The following is an 18,091-nucleotide window of genomic DNA, read 5'->3' on the forward strand; positions in this document are numbered from 1 at the left end:
GAATTGTGATCACTATCTCCAGAATGCTCTCCCACTGAGAGATCTGACATCTGACCCGGTTCATTTCCCAATACCAGATCAAGCACAGCCTCTCCTTTTGTAGGTTTGATGAGCCAAAGCCACTGTAAAGGCTGTCACCCTCCAAGACAATGACATCTGCACTTGCACTTGAATAATTCTTATTGGTCCTTTCAAATTAATTCCTCTTGCTGTTTGGTTGCTCCTCAAATCAGAAAAAACTGCCATGAAACTCTGCCTTTAAGCTCTCGATTGCAGTCCTGATTTAAAAAGTAGCTCTTTTTACACACCCCTGACGTGGTTGTCCAACTCAAAGAAAACTGGCTGAAAGCTCAGCTTTTTAAATCTTGAATGCAGACCTGGCTGAAAGGTAGCTCTTGTTACGCACCATTGCTTGCTGATTGACCACGCCTCAAATCAGAAAAAAAACTGCTGTGAAACTCTGCCTTCAAAATCGTCTAATCTGACTACCACCACTCTAAATGTAGCCAAAAAGTCATCTTATAGTATCTTTTTGAGCAGAATTATTCCTTTGGCTCATGATCATCCAAAAGAAGAAATTTCAACTTGTTTCTAACTTAGATGGGTGACCACTTCTAAACAGTGACTCTTATCTAAGATGCTCTCCGAAGAGGTAACATTGCCTCCAGTTGAACTTTGTCATTGCACACATGAGCATTAATTATTCCAATTACAAGAACTTAGATGCTACCAGAGTGTTTTCTCTTGACAACGAATTAATGCAGGATATGTTTGTACCACATATGAGTGCTTGATCTTAATTTCACAGGGAATATATTCATTTCTACAGAATTGCTTTTACATTGCTGTACTTAGAATTTAAAATGGCATTTTTTTCCCCTATTGACAGGGATTCCTGATTGAAGGCAAGCTTCGTAAAATTCTTGGTTCCCTCAAGCAAGAGGAAGGATCACTAATTAAACTTGATGCCATATTTGCTGTAAGAATTTAAGAATTTTATAGAAACATTTCTGAGCAGCCTTTATGCTTTACATCAAGTTTATAAGGACCCATTTTCACTTTATAATTGAGGATTTACTGTTTCATGATACAGTCAATAATTGTAGTCTCCAATTCTATATAGCTGTGTCTAATTAAAATGCTGTTCCGGTGTTTTTTTTTAAAAAAAAAAATTGTGTTGGACATCACTGGTGAATTTTCATCATTTAGTTCCATGCTGGAGTTCATGGTTTTAAATGCTGTGCAACAATTCAGGTCATTTATGCAGCTGAGATGATTATTTGCTAATAGCTCGACCTTTTATTACTCATAGAACAAGGTAGCTATGAGTTCTTGTTCTTTGGGCAAGACAGTCAGATTGTGCCTCTGCTGGGTTGACCAGATGGTATTTTTTGGGCACAAATGTATGGTTTAAGTGAGGACAGAGGGCACAGCAAAGCCCCTTCTAGACTGTTGCTGCAGTCAGTGATTAAGTGCTACCTCCTCTAGTATCTGCAGTGCTTCATGGTTTTATAGCTGGACGTGTGTAAGGAATGGGAGGTGAAGGTTGTGCTGATACTGAGCTTGTGAGAAAATGTCAGGCATTTGACTGTTGAGCAGATGTGTTCATCTCTGGAGATTATTGTTTGCTGAGTGATGCAGGTGTGATGAATAGGCCAAAAGTGTGAGTGAGTGTTTTGTTCTTTTCAACATATCAGACATATGGGATCATTACATTTCTCATGGCACTATGGGGAAGATTTTCTGTCACCACTTTAGACATGTATTTGCTTTACCTTTTCATTGTCGTTGGACCTTCTGGTCATCAAAAGTGCAGCATCTCTCTCTTCCTATCAATTTTTACATATTTGCAACGTCACCATACATGAAAGCAACACCCTGTTCTTGTGCCACCATCCTCCCTCTCATTGCTTCCTATTTTGTATAAACACATTCATCTGCATTTGAAATGTGCGACAACCTTCTCCTTTTAAGAGGTTCACTGAAAGTTCATTTCAGCAAATGTATGGGATCCCTGAACTGTTGCTGTTGAGTGCAGTGATAAGCAAGATATCATGATTGAATTTTCTTTAACTCACATAAGTATGTAAATGCATTGGAACGAAGTGGTGTTGTTCCTCCAAAACAGCACAATATTAGTGTGCAGTTCTTGTGCATGACTTTCAAGGATGAAGTGTTGACTTTCAAGGATGAAGCTTTGGATCAATCCTTGGTGAAGCTGCTGCTGTTTTCTGTCTGACTACAAAACTAGATCAGATTTTTTAAGCAGGTTGATTGAATAAAAGGTGGACTCTTTGCCAGCTTGGTTATTTCAGTGATCATTCATTACCTAATAACATATTAGAAATACTTGGCAAAGCACGAACTACATTTTTGTCAATTCAGTGACCACCTAGCCCAAAATGGAGTGAACGCAAATCCCAAGGTGACTAGATAATTACTGAAATTCTTCTATAGGGATAAATCAGGTGGAGGTATGGGTGTGAGTAAATGTGAGTAATTTTATCCAGGGTAGGGAGAGCCTGATGACTGCCTTTGTGTTACATGGGAACAAATTGCAGTAAAAACTAAATTAGTTCTTTTTCTAGAAAGAGAGAAATATGGGACATCTGTTTGAGATATTTCTGATTTGAAAATTAAAATTGAAATTGTGAATCATTTTCACCATACACAGGCTTTGGGAATTGAAAATGCGGATGATATCATCAAGCTGACAGACTTTTTTACAAAGAATTCTGAAACATCTAAATATGAATTGGATAAGGTAAGATAACTATTTTGATACAGACAAACTTTTGGTCATTATCACTTTCAAAAAAGGTTAGCATAGAATTGTATTTACAGGAATTTTAGAACACACTAGGCCTAATCAAATTTCTGTACAAAAGTTTGAATGTAATGCTGAAAATTGTTAATTTCTTAAGAACTGCCACCTTTTGGAAGAGTCATTGAACTAACTGATTTGCTGTTTGGGTAGACTTGAAAGATCATAGTGACCAAACGAGGGGATTTCCAAATGTCCAGTATTTCTTAAATTACCTTGGTTACTTCATAGTTATTTCTGATGTAAAAATTAATTGGTGTTTCCTTCATCACTTCAGTGAGTCTAGATTTAAAAGTTTTCTGGTGTTCCAAACATAGTAATGTTTTACAAATACAACTGCATTTTCTTAAGCCTTTGTTAAGGAGTTATTCGCAACCAGATGGAAATTTCCTATTGTTTTATTTCCTTGGTATCACAGAATTTTTTTTTAGGAGACTGGGCATTTATTTGTGGACTTTCAATGCAGTTTTTCTAATGATGTATATAGTAGGACAAATAGCGGAGTGGATTCCAGCAGAATGGAAGGAGATTGGAATCAGTTTGCAGTAGGCTGTAGTCCACATTAGGCAAGGAATCAGCACACTTGCTGATGACCTCAGAGAAAGTTGGTCACTTGATATAGTGATCCCTGCGGCACTGCAGTGACTTTCCCATTTCCAGTAGCAATTACTGTTGAACATCAGAAAACTAGGTCTCTGATATGTCATGGAGTCAAGAATTCAGTCAAGAATAATTGTCAAAGCAGACATTACTTAATTTTAAGCTGTTTTGAACTGAGCTGTTGTGAAACACCTAAATATTTAGGTTGTGTGTAAGGTTAAGGTGCAAGGTGATTCAAGATTGTCGAATGTCATTTCCAGCACACAAGTGAAAAGGAGAGCAAAATAATTGTTACTCTGAATCCAATGTAGCAAGAATACACATGTATCCACATAGGGTGTTGTAGGTGTAGGTTAGTGGGTGGAGGTGTGGATCAGCCTTGCTGCTTGTGGAAAGTAACTGGTTTTGAGTTTGGGTGAGGATGCCACGCAGCCTCCTCCTTGATGGGAGTGGGATAACAGCTCCATCAGCGGGGTGTGTGGGTTCCTTCATGATGTTACTGACCCTTTTCTGGCACCTTTCTGCGTGTGTGTGTATATGTCTGTCCCTCCGTCCCTCTCTTGGTAATAGGTCATGTTGTGTTGAGAGGTTTTGACCACTTGTTCTAGAGTCTCCTGTCTGCCACAGTGCAGTTTCCATACCATGCAGTAACACAGCATGTTGGGATGGTCTCCACTACACATCTGTATAAGGATAGTATAGATGTACGTAGTTCAGCTCTCTTCAGCCTCCTCAGAGGCATTGGGAGAGTAGAAAAAGTAGAGAATTTTTTTTTCAATTTTCTGACTTTGGTTTTTGCAAGGACAATGCAGCCTATGGAGAAGCACTGAATACCTGATTTGGGACTTCCAAGTTAAATTACATTTGTGTGGATGTCCCAAACATACAGAAACTTCGTTGTATAGGTTTGTTTTCATTAGATGTTGAAAAAGTTGAATCATTGCTGTAGTTTATCGAAGCACAGAGCATTGGCTCTTGCACCATTGGCTGTTAGAGGAGATTTAACAATGAACAGTTGCGTTGCACGTAATGGTCCTTTCAGAAATGCAGTAAGACAGAAATTACGAACTCAGAGGAAGCATTAGGATCAAATAGAGAAAATGTCAGGAACATTCAGCGGCTCTGCCACCATTCGTAGAAAGAACAACCGGTTCAATTTTCAATCTATTGACCCTTCAGCAGAAATATCCAGAGAGCTTAGTCCATGAGATAAGTTTCACGAAGTTATTTTTAAAAAAGCTCAAGATCGAAAAACAGGCAGACCCTCAATGTTTGTTGGGGCTGGACTGGTTGCAGGGATTGGAAGATACAAACAATCGCAAAGAATTGTTCCACTAAACAAAGCGATTGATTTTAAAGTACTAATAATTATAGCGTTAGTCCAAAAAGAACAGGGTAGAAATTGAGCTACGGTACCAATGATGAAGAATATAAGAAGTGGTCTTTTTAGATAATATGAAGTTTGTGGAGGATGGAGTACAGATTCATGATTGCATCTGAGGATGCCAAGGATGCACCATGACTTATGCAGAATAGTGCTATTATCATTTTGGTTGTTTCCTGCAAGGGAGAATAACTGGAGTTATAAATTCAGCTTGAGAAATTGATCACAAATGCTGAACACACAATAAAATAAAATCCAAACTATGTTTAAGAAGGCATAAAGGAAAGAATGGCAATAATAGGAGGCTTGAGATGATTCAGTCAAGCTGGAGGATGTGTGAAGTAAAGCAGAATTTCCCAGAAGATGGACCGTGACATTGAGAAGCACTACCAGTAGGAGATGGGATTTGGAAGGTTGAAAGACGAGAAAGTTCTGCAGATTAACAGAGTTTCCAAAGTAAGTAGCCAGAATAAATTAAGGATGAGGGTGGTGGACTTGAGCTTGCTGGACTCTGCGTTGTGTGGTTTACTAAGAAATTTGAAAGAATTAAGATTTGTGAGCATGCAAGTTGGAAAGTTGGCAAGGAAGCATTAGATAGGCAACCTATGGCGCACGGGGCAGATTTGGCCCATGAGCAAATATTGGGATACTATGCTTATCTGGCCCGTGAGTGATTTTTCCTTATTCTGAGTGTTTCACGTGACCACACTGATGGACATGCATGGCGTCTTGTTACACTGACCCCAGGTTCTGTTTTGTTCCAAACCAAGCACTGGTATATACAAGTGATGGGAAAGCAGACTACCTTATTAATATGTATTAGATACACTTTGTGTACGTGTAGGTTTTCAGATGGGATCGTTCAAATTTGTAAACAGAAACCGCGTCACTGTGTTTTAACAAGAAATCCACACTAAATATCCAGATATTTACATGTGCTACGATACTTGTTGAATAACTCGTGTTTTGAAATAAAATTGAAGAAAAACATTCCAATGGCAATGAATGCAAAACACAGGAAGGTAGACACTGAGTGCCGAAATTTCCAAGGCACTTGGACACTAGATTACTTCTTCATCAAGCAAGCTGGGAAACCAGTTTGTCTCATTTGCCTAGAAAATGAGACAAAGGTTCAAGAATTGAGAAAAGAGTTTTCATCTCATTTTGCTGATTTTCACTTGCATGCAAATGAGTTCAAGCTGTTTGCTACTCCATTTGATGTGTAAGTGGACACTGCATCAGAAATTTTTCAAATAGAATTGATTGAGATGCAGTGACATATTGAGATCAAAATTTCATTCTGAAGATGTGTTAGTGCTTGACTTGTGTAGAAAGTATATTTATCCAAATGGGAAGTATCCTAACTTAGTGGACCATGCAAAAAAAGATGGCATCATTGTTTGGCAGCACTTATCTGTGTGAGCAATTACAGTTGAAGTCAGAGGTTTACATACACCTTAGCCAAATACATTTAAACTAAGTTTTTCCACAATTCCTGACATTTAATCCTAGAAAACATTCCCTGTCTTAGGTCAGTTAGGATCACTACTTTATTTTAAGAATGTGAAATGTCAGAATAATAGTATAGAGAATGATTTATTTCAGCTTTTATTTCTTTCATCACTTTTCCAGTGGGTCAGAAGTTTACATACACTTTGTTAGTATTTGGTAGCATTGCCTTTAAATTGTTTAACTTGGGTCAAACATTTGGGTAGCCTTCGACAAGCTTCTCACAGTTAGTTGCTGGAATTTTGTTCCATTCCTTCAGACAGAACTGGTGTAACTGAGTCAGGTTTGTACGTCTCCTTGCTTGCACATGCTTTTTCAACCCACAAATTTTCTATCAGATTGAAGTTAGAAAATGATGTCAAGTCTGGTTCATCCTTGGGAGCAATTTCCAAACGCCTGAAGGTACCACGTTCATCTGTACAAGCAATCGTACGTAAGTATAAACACCATGGGACCATGCAGCCACCATACCGCTCAGGAAGGAGACGCATTCTGTCTCTTAGAGCTGAACGTACTTTGACGCGAAAAGTGCAAATCAATCCCAGAACAACAGTAAAGGACCTTGTGAAGATGCTGGAGGAAATAGGTAGACAAGTATCTATATCCACAGTAAAACGAGTCCTATATTGACATCACCTGAAAGGCTGCTCAGCAAGGAAGAAGCCACTGCTCCAAAATCGCCATCAAAAAACCATTCTACAGTTTGCAAGTGCACATGGGGACAAAGATCTTACTTTTTGGAGAAATGTCCTCTGGTCTGATGAAAGAAGATTGAACTGTCTGGCCATAATGACCATCGTTATGTTTGGAGGAGAAAGGGTGAGGCTTGCAAGCCAAAGAACTCCATCTCAACCATGAAGCATGGGGGTGGCAGCATCATGTTGTGGGGGTGCTTTCCTGCAAGACATCAGCCAGGAAGTTAAAGCTCAGTTGCAAATGTGTCTTCCAAATGGACAATGACCCCAAGCATACCTCCAAATTTTGTGGCAGAATTGCTTAAGGACAGCAAAGTCAAGGTATTGAAGTGGCCATCACAAAGGCCTGACCTCAATCCGATAGAAAATTTGTGGGCAAAACTGAAAAAGCATGTTCAAGCAAGGAGACATACAAACCTGACTCAGTTACACCAGTTCTGTCTGGAGGAATGGAACAAAATTCCAGCAACTTACTGAGAGAAGCATGTGAAAGACTAACCAAAACGTTTGATCCAAGTTAAACAATTTAAAGGCAATGCTACCAAATACTAACAAAGTGTATGTAAACTCCTGACCCATTAGGAAAGTGATGAAAGAAATAAAAGCTGCAATAAATCATTCTCTCTACCATTATCCTGACATTTCATATTCTTAAAATAAAGTAGTGATCCTAACTGACCTAAGACAGGGAATGTTTTCTGGGGTTAAATGTCAGGAATTGTGACAAACCTAGTTTAAATGTATTTGGCTAAGGTGTATGTAAACTTCTGACTTCAACTGTATTTTCAAAACTTGAAGCACACCAAACACCATTTGAGAACAAGATTGACTGATGCCCATCTGGATAACGTTTTGCTCTTGGCATCAACAAGTCTGACACCCAGTATTGAGAAGCTTTCAAGCAACAAACAGCATCAACTTTTTGCATTAAAATTTTCTTTTTTATTATACTTAATTTACCACTATTCAATGCAACATGTTCATATGTTTTATGTTTAAAGATTCTTTGTGTCCTTTTAATAGATTCAAAAGATGCCTTGATTGAAATAAATTGCAACTAAACTGAGTTCTTTGATTACTAATTGGCATCCTTGGTTAAGCACAAATGATTTTCTAGCATGTGCTATTCATTAATTTGAGGCAAAACAGAACTAGATGTATTTGAATGGATAATTCCCATATTTCAAGATTTTTATGGCATTTATTTGGCCCTCCGTCCACTCAGTAATACGAGATCTGGCCAACAGAGGCAAAAAAGTTGCTGACCCCTGCAATAGATAGTTGTTTCTTCAGATCACGAAGAAATGGGTACAATGTCTGGCAACAGTGTAATGAAATGAAAGTGAACCTGATATGATTAATGATGTGGAAGTAAGCAATGTACCTGGTGACACTAAAGCTGTTGATGGGGAATTCCATGAAGGATCATTGTTCCTGATTTTTGAAATGCTGAATAAAGTTACTTCAATTTGATTGGATAGTTTAGGGACCTTGAAATTGAAAAGACAATTTGTGATAGAACAAATTTAAGAAATGGTCAAGAAGTGAAATTGCATTCGCGTTTTGGTTCAATGACTTTGTACTTCCAGATTTCCTCATGCTGCTAACCATATTTAGTAGTTCCATGATAAATCTTTCATGGCCAAAGAAGGTTTTGCTTAGAATATTTACATTTAACTGTTACACTGATTGATGGGCATTTATTGTTGTAATTGCCCCTCACACAATTTCACTAGTGAATAATATATTTGAAATTAATACACATCACTTTGACTGTTACATAAAGGAAATAAAAAGATGTACAGAGAAGTTGAACGTTCAATTTTTTGAATGTAAGAACATGAGCTCTATTTTAGAGTAAACTGATAATTTAGTGCAATATTATATTGATATTTCAAGATCAGTGTTGATTCCTCTGTTCTGTAAGTAGATGTATTCATTGTTTTTAGGAGACAGATGTATTATTGCAGCAGCTTGACGAAGAAGTATTAGCAGAAATGCAAGCTGTAGAAGGTCAAGAAGTAGAAGTATGCATAACTGAAGATGAAGAGAAAAAGATCAAAGCCTGTGAAGATTTGCAGTCCCAGCAGCAGTTACGACTTGTTCACCCAAACGTTGTCCTCAGAACTCTAAGACTTTTTCTTGAGGAAAATCAGCAGACAAGGTAAGTGATTTCTACATCTCAAGCCTTAATCATCATTGGACTTTAAAGGCATTTTAGTACTTTCTTCTTTCTACCTTTATCTTCTGAATGGGAAATCTAAGAGAGGGAAGATATTCTGTAGCAGCCCTACATCCTTAACAGCAATATTTTTAAATTCCACCCAAACTGAGAAAACCTTGATGCAGGAGATGGGAGGAAAGGGATCCTTGTTAGGGGTTGAAGCTAGTTTCACATTTTCTACATACATCACTGTTCACTTGAGTGCTTGCTGTGGCTTGGTAACATGTTATTTAATTAGCATAATGTACATAGAATTTTTCAAGAAGGTCCAGTGTTATTATTTGCAAATTTTTTTGAAACATCCTTTGTATTTGATTATAAGGTTTATCAAATTATTTACCATTAAGTTCAACTAGTCAGATTTTTTTGGTCATGCAGGGCATTTAGTAATCCTCTTAAGTAAAGTTCTTGGAAAGTCGGTTACAAATAAAACAACTGCTAAAACTGAAGCACATTACCAATCATGGATGTAATGCAGTTGTATGGTAGAAAATGCTGAGACTTAGTTATTTCAGGAAGCATTTGGGGATCATTGGCATGACTTCAAAATTACAAAGCCTTGAGTCTGTTGTTTTTAGACAATTCTTTAAAAGCATTTTGACAAGCATGCAGCTTTGTCATTGTATCATACAGCCTTGCATTAAAGAATGTTCATGTTCATTCATAAATTTTATTTTACTGTGTTCCTACTGAAGGTTCTCATCATCATCTTTCTTCTTTTACATTCTTGATTCTATTGTGTTAGTTCTGGGTACCAGCTTTCAAGAACTGATTGGTGGATATAACATTTTATTTTTCTATTGAAATTGGTGTCATTAGAATACAACAGTGGAATTGCTGTTATATTGCTAGACCAGTAATGTAGAGGACTGTAACAGTGATCTGAAAATGTGGGTCCAAATCCCACAATGGGCACTTCTCACATCACCAAGAAGAACAAAGCACACACTTTAAGGTTCCTCTAAGTTTGCACCATCCTGAATTGAAAATAGATCATCGCTCCTTTATTGGTATTGGCTATGAATCCTAGTACTTCCAACCTAACAACACTGTAGCAGTACCTCCAGTTTAACAGCACTCAGCTTCTCATGCCCATGTAGGGATGAATGCTTACTTTGCTTAAATGCTTACTTTGTGAATGAAGCCAACATCCAAAAATATGAATGAATTCCATATGTTCAGAAATGCCCTCTCAAATTAATGGCCATACTACTGCATTACATCTATGATTGGTAATACGCTTCATTTTAAGCAGTTGTTTTATTTGTAACCGACTTTCCAAGAACTTTACTTAAGAGGATTACTAATTCCCCTGCATGACCAAAAATATCTGGCTAGTTGAACTTAATGGCCCTCTCAAATGGCCTAGCAAGCAACTCCGAAAGCCCTCGTGCATTAAGTGCTGTGGGAGTTCCTTCATGCCACAGACTTCAGTGGTTCAAGGAGTGGCTTAACTCCACCTTCAGGAGGACAATTAGGGATGGCCATCAAAAACTAGCCTATACTGTGATGGGCATATCCCATGAATGTAATCCCATGTGCGCATTAAAGTGAAAAGCAGTTTGAAAGTTAACCCCACTTGATATACTCATCAAAGCTCAGAAAATATGGGCAGGTGTTTTATTGCTTTTTTTTTCCATTTGAGATTGATCATAAGACCATAAGATACATAAGCAGAATTAGGCTATTTGCCCCATCAAGTCTTCTCTGTTCTTTCCATCATGGCTGATCCACTTTTCCTTTAGCCCAATCTCCTGCGTTCACCCTGTATCCCTTCATGCCCTGACCAATCAAGAATATATCAACCTCTGCCTTACATTAAGCAGCCTCGTGTGTCATCTTATCAAAGGCATCTAAAAATTCAAATGCACAGCATTGACTGATTCTCCTTTATTTATCCTGCTTGTTATTTCTTCAAAGAATTCCAACAGATCTGTCAGGCAAGACTTTCCCTTGAGGAAACCATGTGACTATGGCCTATTTTGTCATGTGATTCCAAGTAACCTGAGATCTCATCCTTGACAATCAACTCCATTATCTTCCCAACCACTGACTGGCCTATAGTTTCCTTTCTTCTGCTTTCTTCCTTCTTGAAGAGTGGAGTGACATTTGCAATTTTCAAGGCTTCCAGAACCATTCCAGAATCTAGTGATTCTTGATGTTTCATTATTAATGCCCCCATGATCTCATTAGTAACTTCCTTCAGAACTCTGGGGTGTATGCCATCTGGTCCAGGTGACCTGTCTACCTTCAGGCCTTTCAGTTTTCCCAAGAACCTTCTCTGTGGTTATGGTAACTTCACATACTTCATGCCTCTTAATACCTGAAACTTCTACCCTACTGCTAGTGAAGTCTGATGCAAAGTAGTTAGTTCATCTGCCATTTCAATGGCCACCATTGCTACCTCTCCAGCATAGTTTTCCAGCAGACCAAAATCCACTGCCGCCTCTCTTTTACACATTGTGTATCTGAAGAAACTTTTGGTATCCTCTTTAATATGATTGGCTAGCTTACTTTTGTATTCCATCTTTACCTTAATGACTTTTTTAGTTGCCTTCTGTTGGTTTTTAGAAGTTTCCTAATCCTCTACCTTCCCACTAATTTTTGCTCTATTATATTCTCTCTCTTTGGCTTTTATGTTGATTTCAACTTCTCTTTCTCGACATGGTTATATCATCTTTCCATTAGAATATTTCTTCCTCTTTAGGATGTGCGCGCGTGTGTGTGTATATGTGTATGTATATATATATATGTGTGTATGTGTATATATATCCTGAGCTTTCTGAATTGCTTCCCGAAATTCCAGCCAGTGCTGCTCTGCTATCATCCCTGCAGTGTTCTTTTCCAATCAATTTTGGCCGACTCCTCTCTCATGCCTCTGTAATTACTTTTATTTGTCTGTGATACCGATACATCTTAATTTAGTTTCTCCTCAAATTTCAAGGTGAATTCGATCATATTATGATCACTTTCTCCTAAGAGTTCTTTGACCTTAAACACTCTAATCAATTCTCTCATCAACTTTAAAGTTCAATTTTAAAGGTTTAAATCTAAGGTTATGGAAATTTCCAGCAATGTTTTACTGAGCTTATTTTCTCAAGGGATAAAATGCAGACCCAAACATCAACTGTGAAGGAGAGGGATAGCTCTCAAGATAGTGCATACTGGAATGCAATGGCAAAGGTAATTCCTGAGAGCAAATTGAAGGTCTGGAATTGTCTGGAGGATGCTTTGGGCAAATATTAGTAAGTATTTTGCATTTTGGGTGTAGCACAATGTCTAATGAAACAGTATTACAAGTTAAATTTGACAATTAAACTGAACAGGAAACAATATCAAGTTTTGTTTCACCCTTATTTTCCTTTGTTAAGCTTTATAAGTCTAATTTGTGATTTGTGGCAATACTATAAGTTAAAGAATGTGTATAAAATTGTTGACACATATTGAAGTTAGTTCTTTTGCAATGTCGAACTCTGTCACCTAAGTGGAGTTTTTTAAAGAAAATATTAAACCATTCTCAATAAGAACCTTTAAACAGGCATGGGACGTTTTAGCTTTCAAGCCTTGTCCTAACAGCGAAATTGATATTCTATTTATATATGTATGATGATATATCCTTGGCCTACCAATGGGCTGACTCTCATCAATGTCCCAATCCTGAGCATTTTTAAAAAGTAGGCAAGCTGCATATACTGTATAATTGCCATGCTAAAACATTAACTGTTATTTTCTTAAATGTTTTTGTGCATCAATTTACTTCCACAATTTCTATATATATTTATAAATTGCTGTGTATACAAATAGACTTTGGGCACAATGTTTGTTGTTTGAATCACTGGTCCTGTTCTGATCCTTAAAGGAAAATTAAAGAGTAGTTTTTTAAAATATAATTCGGTTTCTGCACTCATTGTATTGTGGAGATTTGCCACTGCAAAACCTGAGTTGAACTCTCCGTCAGCATTCCCCATTTTTCCCAGACATTCCCTGATCTAGATCCTGATGCATCTCAGCGGATGTTCTGTTTGGTGACATGGCCTTGATTTACATATCTGTCTTTGTGGGTGGGTCAGAAATAAACACTCATGAAACCTCTCAGACAAAGCCTCAGCTTCATCTTTTCTCTCCCTTAACAATGTCTGACATGGAATCATACCAAAAGATGTTAAAGAAATCAGTAAAAGACTAATATCAACAAATATGGTAGTACACTAAACTGAACAGAAGTTATCAGAAGAAGTGACTTTGGCCTATTCTTGCCCTCATTCCTTGCATCTTTGTAATCCCCATTAAATTGAATGGGTTTCTAGAACTTGGGCTAAGTATAACAAGCTGCTGATGGCCCAGACAAAATGTTGGGCATGATATCTGTAAGCTTCAACTCCACCATTTTACTGTACACATGGTCTGATGGCAGAGAATAGTATGTAAATAGCAGGCAGAGTTTACACAGTAACCTTGGCAACCTCTCTTCAGAGGAATCCTAGAAGCTGGTAAGGATAAAGAGTAGTTATGATCAGGCAAAACTCTCTTTGCAGCTTTTTACAACTGTGTAAATGCAAGTTTTATACTTGACTATGTTTAATGTGTTTTTTTTTCCTTTTACAGCCAAATATTGGTCAAAAGAGCAAACTTAATCAATGAGAAAAGCAGCCTTGCTCAGCAAAATGCGGAGTTCAGGTTGTTACTGCAACAGTACATGCATTCTACAGTAAGTGATTCATCATAATGAATGTTTTTTTCCCATTTTCCTGCTGCAGGCAGTGAAACAACTTCCTTATGTAAACATCTAATTCCACTGATAACATTTGCCATTTTGCAATTTAGCTTCATGACCACTTGGAGATACAAACTACAGTGTCATATATGCATTTAATAGGTCATTTTATTTCTTCATTGGAAACATTTAAGGTTGATGAACTTCTTTTGTTCACTGATCTGATACAGTGTTCCTTTTTCAACTTCAGAAAGTTGATACATGGTCACATTGGGACATTTAGAATCCTAGAGAGTGGCAAGAGGAGTGGAACCAATTTGTTAGGACCAAAGCTATAATGCATATAACTGAGAGAACAAAATGCATTATTATTTTCAAGTTTTTTTTTGTTTTGTTTCTGTTAACATTTTTGCACTTTATTCTGCAGGGCAGCTCTTTTATTCAGAGTTCCAAAAAAAAACAAATGTCAGTATTGTTTTTTACTTCCTCAAGGATAGCATGTGGAATAATTTATTTTTCATTTATATTCACTTTGAGATGCAGTGTTATAGATAAAGCAGATACATATTTGGTGTTAAAGTTCAGTAAATGAAGTCAGATTTGCAGTATGGTTGCTTGGCCAGTTGATGGACTGTTGTTGGAGGTAAAATAGTTTACTCACAAGTGAGAAATGATATACAACTCTGTGGTGGTGGTGCTGTGGAGTGATAGCAACCACATAATAAGTTGGAACAAATACTGGCTAAATGAGTTGTTTGATTTTTGGAGAATTCTTGAATTTGTTTAATTTTTTTAATGATTTGGGGAACATGTGTTGCCTTTGGTGCTGTGTAATGGGTTTGCAGACGGTGCAAAAAGTATAATTTTTACCTTGCTCTGAACAAAGGTATCCACAGACTAGTAGCAATGTTTAGTTGAACTGAGAATTTTGTGCTTTATTTTTACCCCTAGGTGAACAATGAGCTTGAGATTCCACCAACACAACTGATGCAATTTAATTTTGAGTAGAAATAAACTGTTAACGTGGAAGATCATTCAGCATGTACAATTAATGCGTAAGGGGAGCGATCAGTGATTTATTGGAGTTTGCAGTAGACTATACCTGGGCAATGGTATGTTTTTTCCACACTTCTCTTTTGCTGCCTATGGACAATGTAACCCTTCAGTGTGCTTTCTAATAGCTGGTTATCTAAAAATTAGTACTGGAAGAAATATTTACCTTAACATTTTGCTAATTGTTGGGATTATTTCTATGTGTAATTTGTTATTTTATAACTGGCAACTGTCAAATAAAATTCATGAGAAATGTTGAAATGAAAATAATTTTTAATTATTTTTGTGCTGTGATTAATGTTTTCTTGTTAGAGATAAAGAGCACTGAGTTAATTAGGAGACGCGAGTCCATAAATCACATTCCATAAACAGGCTTTGTACCCATGTCTGCAAAGGGAGCCATTTTAGTACTATATATGCTGCTTTGACAAATTACTTCTTGTGCTGCTGACTGATGTTGAAATCTGCCTTCGTTAGTTTGAGCTGTAAAGATTGGTTATTAACAATGAATTAAGTGTAAGTGGCTCATACAATTCCATGATTATCAATCACAGAAACCACAATGACAAGAGACTGGAGTCTTTTATCAGAAACTTGGACAGGAGAAAGTTAATTTTGCATTTGTAGTTCAGGTTTCTTGGTGGCATGGAGTGGTAAGGTGAATCAAGAATGTGGCTGTTCTTTACAACTGTCTGTTAAGGGAACACCACAAGCAGAAGTAGCTAGGATTGTTAGGTTGATTTGGATAAGATTATAGCTGATTATTTATGTCAGGGCTACTTGAATTTCTCTCTTATCCAAAAATCTTAAATGTCAGCCTTCTGGGATAGAGAATTCCCAGTTTCAGTCCTGAAACAGTCCCATAACATCCCTGTAACAACACATCAGTGAGAATTTGGCCTCCCCTCTCACTGTGGCAGGAGTGATATCTCTCTCCCTCGTTAGTATGAGGAAGAGAGAGCCTAGTGAGATGTTGAAGATGGACAGTGGTTTTTGATGGACTCTAGATCATGGTCTTTGGGGGCTTGCAATTGCTCATGTGGTGGGGGATGGGGCACTGATGCCTTTGTTAGAACAAGTGTGGGGAGAGGGGAGGATTGATGCTTTTGTGGAGGGGGGCGTTGGGGTTCTAACATTCTTTTTGTCATCCATTCATTGGGATTTTTTTGTGTTTCATGGATATCTGTGAAGAGTAAGGATTTCAGGTTGTATATATTCTCTAATATAAAATGGAACCATTGAATATAGTATCTAACACCACCACCCCCTTCCATGTCAAGAGTGAAGCCAAGCTGAGACACAACAGAATGGGAAAACATGATCCTTGTAAATATCCTTTGAAACTGTCTTATGTTTTTGGTAAGATCAGCTCTAATAAGCCAAGGACCAACAAGAAGAGGATCATCTTCAGTTCAGGAGGTAATCTGGTCATTTCAGAATTCCACCAAATGAATAATTAATACAATTGACATAAACCTTCAAAAGCTGGGTAGCCACATGTTGATGCAGTTTTTAAAACTTTATTTTAAATATCAATATTTAAGTGCATTGTTCTCACAACAGAAACCAAAAATTAATTACACAAAGATCCAAACAAAGAGAAAGGCAAAAATTGAACTTGATAGTTTTTTGTGGACATAAAATTGTACTTTCATAATTTCACAATGTACACAATAAGGAATGTTTTACAAAGAGGCAACAACCAATTAAAACAGCAATGAGTATTTTGGAGGACATGCTGTCTGCCATTTACCTCGGTGCAATCAAACTTGTAAAGTGCTACTTTGTTTTGTGAGTTGAAAGGTTAGAGATTGGTCTGTTAGTATGGCTGCAGCTAAATATACTCTTGTGACCTCATGTATTTGTTGGATTTCCATGTGAGTTTGTTTCTCATGACCAGAAATACCTAGTCCAATGTTAGTTAAATCCTGAATAGGTGAATTGCAGATACCTGTTCACTGTATGTACTTAAGTGGATCTAATTGTAATCTCTCATCTCCTTCCAGCTGAAGACTTTGTTTAGTGACCCATTAAAAACATTCAGACACTGCTCTCATTGCCCTTCCAGATGGAGGTTTGTAGTCTACTGAAAGAAGTTGTCTTGATCCATTTGTGTTAATTGGGTAACATCACATTTTTAAAAATTGATAGATTTAGATTCTTGTGGGGAATTCAGAAAATCATGAATGCAACATGTAGTCATGGAGTGGGAGCGTAAGAATGTCTGTTTAAAGGCAAAGAACAGAATCTGTTGGTTGATAAATGTACAGTACATTTATCAACCATCAGTTGACAGCTACTGGGTTGTACTTTTGCTTGCTAGCTTCAAGTGCTAATTATAAGAATACATGAGAAGACGTATGATTTTTTTGCCCCCCCTCCCCGAATTCCAGGATGAGGTATGTTTAGACAAGAGCAGACTGAAAATTTACCTTCTAGTGTGCTGTAGATTTTGTAACGTGAGTTCTGAAAATATCAACACCAGTGAAATGAAATGGCCAATAATCAATTTTTTGTAGCTTTTTTCCAGATCGGTGAGTAGACAACATGCATCCGTCAAAACTTTTTTTTAACATACAAAAGAAAACTTGAAATTGCTCAACCAAATTGATAGTCATGTAATCTTTGAGAATTACTAAAGCTCAAAACCATGCAAGCACATTGTACTTACAAATGAAAATCAAGAACTGAAAATAACATTAATCGGTTCCTTAAACATTGATCCAGGATAGCTGGACACTGCACACACAAAAAATGATGGATTGCTGAGGTGTAGATAAAGTTTTCACAAGTGACTCGCCAGAAATTTTTAGACCCTTATCTACTAACATTCACACACTGAGAATTGATTTTTAAATATATCATGTCATCGGTAATCCACAAGGAATGGTGATTCATGCACCAAGTAGCTTCTTCACCATGTAACCAGGCATGCTGTAGAGAAACAGGCCTATCATGATCACCAATAGCAAAGCCAGAATAATCTTCACAATAAGCCACTTATATCTGTTGCAGACGAGGTATTTGATGGATTTCAATGGATTGAGAAACCATATAAAAGATGTGTCTGGTCGACTGTCCACAGCAG

The 18,091-nt window shown here is 37.3% G+C and overlaps 2 protein-coding genes across 3 annotated transcripts in view; one reads left to right on the forward strand and one right to left on the reverse strand.

Moving 5' to 3' along the window:
• The window catches only part of drc1 (dynein regulatory complex subunit 1 homolog (Chlamydomonas)), an 89,121-nt gene extending 73,834 nt beyond the window's left edge, over nt 1-15,287 (forward strand). Inside the window, exons 12-17 of the mRNA XM_059981750.1 lie at nt 890-979; nt 2,675-2,764; nt 8,962-9,176; nt 12,338-12,481; nt 13,842-13,944; nt 14,902-15,287. Coding sequence (XP_059837733.1) covers nt 890-979; nt 2,675-2,764; nt 8,962-9,176; nt 12,338-12,481; nt 13,842-13,944; nt 14,902-14,958 — 699 coding nt within the window. The 3' untranslated portion in view covers nt 14,959-15,287. The remainder of the gene's footprint in view (nt 1-889; nt 980-2,674; nt 2,765-8,961; nt 9,177-12,337; nt 12,482-13,841; nt 13,945-14,901) is intronic.
• Nucleotides 15,288-16,102: 815 nt separating this feature from the next.
• Nucleotides 16,103-18,091, reverse strand: part of otofa (otoferlin a) — a 351,746-nt gene continuing 349,757 nt past the window's right edge. For both annotated transcript variants that reach the window (XM_059981755.1, XM_059981752.1), the window contains one exon: nt 16,103-18,078. In XM_059981755.1, the coding sequence (XP_059837738.1) occupies nt 17,898-18,078 (181 nt within the window). In that variant the 3' untranslated portion in view covers nt 16,103-17,897. The remainder of the gene's footprint in view (nt 18,079-18,091) is intronic.

This window comes from Hypanus sabinus, chromosome 10, assembly GCF_030144855.1.
Source record: "Hypanus sabinus isolate sHypSab1 chromosome 10, sHypSab1.hap1, whole genome shotgun sequence".
NCBI classification, from domain to species: domain Eukaryota; kingdom Metazoa; phylum Chordata; class Chondrichthyes; order Myliobatiformes; family Dasyatidae; genus Hypanus; species Hypanus sabinus.